The sequence below is a fragment of the Rosa chinensis genome, chromosome 3 (assembly GCF_002994745.2).
Source record: "Rosa chinensis cultivar Old Blush chromosome 3, RchiOBHm-V2, whole genome shotgun sequence".
In the NCBI taxonomy this organism is placed as follows: domain Eukaryota; kingdom Viridiplantae; phylum Streptophyta; class Magnoliopsida; order Rosales; family Rosaceae; genus Rosa; species Rosa chinensis.
Genome location: NC_037090.1, coordinates 32856405 through 32861683, shown reverse-complemented (window position 1 = coordinate 32861683; position 5279 = coordinate 32856405). Strand labels below are relative to the sequence as shown.

The 5279-nt window shown below is 38.2% G+C and overlaps 1 protein-coding gene across 1 annotated transcript; it reads right to left on the bottom strand.

The window, feature by feature from the left end:
- Positions 1-2209: 2209 nt before the first annotated feature.
- On the bottom strand, positions 2210-5012 carry LOC112194782 (two-pore potassium channel 5). The gene is made up of 2 exons (XM_024335012.2): positions 3552-5012; positions 2210-2859 (listed from the first exon to the last, which is right to left on the bottom strand). Exons 1-2 carry the CDS (start codon positions 4610-4612, stop codon positions 2712-2714), a joined length of 1209 nt encoding a protein of 402 aa, XP_024190780.1. The 5' UTR covers positions 4613-5012; the 3' UTR covers positions 2210-2711.
- Between the last annotated feature and the right edge of the window lie 267 nt (positions 5013-5279).

The window sequence follows — 5279 nt, the reverse complement described above, 5'->3', positions numbered from 1 at the left end:
GAATAAGAGAGGATAGTCCTTCAGCGTAGAGAATAAAAATATAAGGTGATAGAGGATTACCCTGTCTGACTCCCCTAGATAGCTTCACATATCCACAAACCTCCCCATTCACCAGAAAGGAGTAACTCACAGTAGTAATACTAGTCATCACCAAATCAACCCAAGTGTCAGCAAACCCCAACTTCAAAAGCATACTCCGGATAAAACCCCATTCCAACCTGTCATACGCCTTACTAATATCCAGCTTAAGAGAGAAATGTGCTTCGTCCCCACGTCTAAAGTGTGCCACTTTAGTAGCGATCATTGTATTGTCCGAAATCAACCTACCTGGAACAAACACACTCTGGAGGGGAGATACAATGTCATTAAGAAGTCGTTTCAGCCTGTTTGCTAATACTTTCGAACAAATCCTATAGATCACATTACATAAAGCTATAGGCCGCAACTCAATCATACTCTTAGGGTCCGGTAACTTAGGAATGAGCGTCACATGTGTAAAATTAACTTCCGTAGGCAAGTCCCCCGAAGATAAGAAGGACTTAACTGCTGTGCATACATCCGATCCAACCACAAGCCAATATTTCTGGAAGAAAAAAGGGGACATCCCATCAGGTCCAGGAACTTTAGAAGGGTGCATTTGAAATAACGCTACTTTGACCTCTTCATCAGAATATGCTGCCATCAACTCTTGATTCATAGCTTGAGTCACACGAGGTTGAACGGTGTCAATTTTGGTGCTGGGGTAAGTGGGATAATTTTGGTGTTTTAGGTCAAGAACCCTTGAATTAAAACTATGATTAAGATCTTGTGATATAAAAGTATATGATATACATGTTGAATGCATATTGGTGAGGGAGAACAAAATAAGTCATATTTTGACCTAAATCTAAGTCTATCCATTATATTTGCAAAAAAAAAAAAAAAAAAGAAGAAGAACTAGTAATTAAAAAAAAAACTGAAAATATTAAATAATTAATCATGAGGTACAGAAAATAGAGAAAAAGTAAACATTAAGAAAAAATTATTAATCATCATTTCTTTTACACAGCTAAAAGAGAAAGAAAAAAAAACCACAAAATAGTTCATGTTATTTTCTTGTTGATTAGAAATTAATTTTTAAAACTCAATATTTATGTTGTCTGATCAAGGAATAGACATGTAATAAAGATTTATAGAATAATGGTGGTGTAGGAATTGTGGTACGTGATTCAAATGGTTCTTTTATTTGTGGGATGGCCATTAGTTTTGATCAGGTTTTTTCTCCTGCTCAAGTGGAGGCACTAGCTGGTAGAGTAGCTTGCAGGCTGGTTCTTGACTAGGGTTTGGGTCCAGTTCATCTAGAATCGGACTCCTTATTGTTAGTACAAACTATGCATTCTATCCAAGATTCTTTTATTCAGCTCCAGGATGTTTATGAGGATGTTTTGGGTCTCTTTTCTCAACTGCCTGGAAGTACTTTCTTACACTTGTATCGAGAAGGGAATACTGCTGCTCATTCTCTTGCTCGTTGGGCATTATGTAATAGGCCGTGCAATGTTGTTTTTACTTCTACACCACCCTTTCTAGAGGAGATTATTTCTAGAGAATGTACTTAATCTCTTTGCTTCAATAAAATTGTCGTTTCTTCTCCAAAAAAAAAAAATTATAGAATAATTAAATTATTGAAAAGACTAAGTTTTTTTTATTTTAACGATAATAGTTTGTTTGCAAATTATATGAGTGAGATTATTTAGGGAACTTTTTTAGTTAGGTTTAATGAGTAAATTTAGTATTTGAAAGTTTCATAGGAGGTGTAAAGAGCATAGGAGATCTAGTGAGTAAATTTGAATGTTCCAATAGAAAAACTCAAAAAGAAAGAGAGATCTGAGAAGGGCAACCACATATTTACCATTATGCTAATGTAGGACAATTTGCTAATATACTCTTTTAGTGTTAATTGCTATCCTAGGTTTCAATTAGTTAATTTGCTATTCTTTTGTCAAATTAACTAATTTTTCCGGTGTACCTTACACACAACTATAACTATTTTTGAAAAGACAACAATACCAAAATGCCCTCATAAGTTGCACATGTGTTAATGTTTGGATGGAAAATGGACGAAAACAGGTTAATTTAATAATTGGCTATTTTAAAAATATAAGGTAGCAAATTGACTGAAGTTAATATAAGATAGCAAATTAGCAGTAAGATAAAACTCAGGAGACAAATAGACCATTAATCCAATAAGGATTTTAAGGGGTGCTCTGCACCCTAGATTAGGAAGTAACCCCACACTTGCTCCAACTTGATAAAGAGTCTGTTTAACAAAATTAGTATCGAAATAATCAGGGTGACATAATTTACTATTCAGTAAATCAGGCAATTCAAAGCCTTCATGAGAATAATGTCTCTCAAATGAAAGAAAGCACTTATGCACATTTCTCTGTTCCCTTTTCGTTTCATAGGTTAAGAGTATAAAAAAGGAAACAGGATCAAGACATTTTGACTTTGGTAGCCAGATCAATGGTTCCTCCCTTGGAATTAAATATAATGTCTATATACAGCATCCACTTCATCTTTTGCAAGGCATGGCGACACGTTATTCATTAATCATCCAAAGATTTGTCAGGAACATCCAAATACCCAGACTTTCCTCATCAACATTTCCATACTTTCCCCATAATGCATCTGTACTCCTGGCCTTCACATGAACCAGGTTTGACTATTTGCAGTTAGAAGCGATTCTCCAACAAATCGGGCAGTGTTATCTTCCCAGAGTGGTTTGAATCAAGCTTGCTGAACTGATCGCAGATTTGCATTATATCCTTCTCATCTATCTTTCCCATCTCTTTGAGCTTGTAAACAATATACTCTGATTTGCTGAAATAAGCATTTGAGCAAAAGAAGGTTGGCATTCCAAAAGATTTGCATTTCAAATTGAACAATTAAGCTAAGATTTGCTGAAAATCTAACATGTGAAAATTAACGTTTCTGATCCCAAGATCACTAACTGAAACTTGCATACTTGTGCAATTTTCCTGATTCCTACAGGTTAACTTTAGTCAAGTGCATTTACAATACAAATATTGAAATGTTCTAGCATCTTGATTGAGAAACCGTAGGTAGATATGTAATTTGATCTTATGTTTGAAGTACATCAAGAATGAAGAATGACCTTGGGAATTTTTCCCTTTACCTGATCAATACATGGATTAAAAGGGAAAAAAGAAAGAAGCATTTATTAGAGTTGTCTTAATGTTCATGTACTATTTTTGTGTCCATCAGAAATTAGATAGCATGCATACTCATTAGATCCATACGGCTTCATTATGACCTAGGATTCATATCTCTGTAACAAAACTGCCAGGGCTACCAAGATTATCAGATTGAGTCTTCAATTGCCACTCATTTTACTCTCATAGTCCAAACATACTGATTTTGCAGCCTATTAGATGGTTGTGTTTACAAGTTTATATTTGGCGTCAGATGCTTAAACTACTATGCTAACTCATTAATTACTTCCCTTACATAACAATTAGAAAATGAAAAAGAAGAATGAATTGGAAAATCACCTGATGAAGCCATGGTTATTGATGTCAGCAGCAAGCAAATCCTGGACAGTGATCTCCCTATGCAATACCCACTTGACAATTTTCCTGTGTCTCTTATCCACCCTCGCCTCTGCCAAATACAAAAAGGCTCTCGCCACCGCCAGTGTCGAAAACAGAAGCCAAACCGCCGCGAAAAGCCGCCCCGGCAGCGACTTGAAGGCCTTGTCCCCATACCCAACAGTTGTAACCGACATAACAGACAAATAAATGGAGTCAACCCAATCCAAATCCTCCAAAAAACACAAAACCAGAGCCCCCATGCCAATGCACATCACCACCACACCAAGCGCCAGACCCACCTTGAGTCTGATCCTCATCCTCCCCTTGGCCACATCAACAATGTAGTCCGAAAATCCATGGTGGCTTTTACTGCCGTGGTGGTGGTGGTGATGACTCATTTGGATTCCGGTCAAGATTATGCTCTCTTGCAAGTCCAGCACGTAATTGACCACCCCACTAAGCAAGATGTCAATAAACCCAAACCCCACCAACACAAACACACACGAAAACACCTTAGCCAGCGGCGTTTCCGGAGCAATGTCGCCGTACCCAATCGTGCACATGGTGACTATACAAAAGTAGAGGGCGTCAACCACGGGGTGGGTTTCCGAACCGGAGAACTTGTCCCTGTTGAAAGAGTATATTACAACACCGAGAGAGAGATACATGACAAGTAACAACACAGCCTGTCTGATGATGGAGCTGGTCTCGGACTGTGGCTTGGGGACCTGGGCCGTCTTTGGCTTCAGGTCTCGCATGACGGCCATGGCCGGGGCGGTCTTGCATCGCTGGAGAATGGTGGGTTTGCGGGTCGGGGCATTCCGGGGTCCGGAAGATGAGGAAGACGACGATGAAGAGGGATGTGGGTCTTGGTGTATTTCATCATGTTGGTGTGGGGGTTCTTGAAAGAGAAGCACAATTGGGTCGGTGAGGGGAGGAGGGAGATTGAAAGAGAAATCATGAGGGTCCTCAATGATGGGTTCAAGTGGGGGTGGGGAGGAGAGAAAGGGCTCATTCTCCATCGGAGAAAGAAAGGGAGGAAATACGTTTTTTTTTTTTTGTTTGGACGGACTCTCTGCTCCAGATAGAGAACGGTATTGGTAGGTGCTGCTGGCTGTGGTGGGGTTTTCACTTTTTCAGTTTCAGCTTTTGAGTTTGAGAGCAGTCTCTCATTGGTGGATTGGTCATGGGACCCACCCTTTGCCAAAGAGGAAGACGTTTTCGTTTTTCATCTGCCGATCACGGTATCTCACCATTTTTTTTTAAGGATAATGGCCGAAATAGTACATCCATTGAAAAAATATTGATTGTGATTTGGTAGCTCATGCACACTATATCTCAATTACTATCCATTAACATCATATTGAAGCTCGCTTTTAACATATGACCTATCACGAGAAGAACCTTGCCATCAGACACGAATTTATATTTTACTTATTAATCTGTTCAATGCAATCGTAGCTAGTGCGAGAAAAACATATTCTTTTTTTTATATTTTACTTATCAATCTGTTAAATGTGATTGTAGTGCGAGAAAAACATATACTTCTTGAGAAACAATTTTAATAATAGCAAACTACATATATACCCTCACTAACATTCCAAAACACAAATACCCCCTCAACATTTGGTTTTACACATTTAAGGACAAAAGTTTACATTTAAGGACATTTTGTTTTTAGTGAGTCTT

Excerpts from the sequence above, each read along its gene's own strand:
- LOC112194782 (XM_024335012.2), bottom strand. The coding sequence starts at position 4,612 with ATGGAGAATGAGCCCTTTCTCTCCTCCCCACCCCCACTTGAACCCATC. Across the intron at positions 2,860-3,551 it reads AATAACCATGGCTTCATCAG|CAAATCAGAGTATATTGTTT; the intron begins GTGATTTTCCAA and ends TGCTTATTTCAG.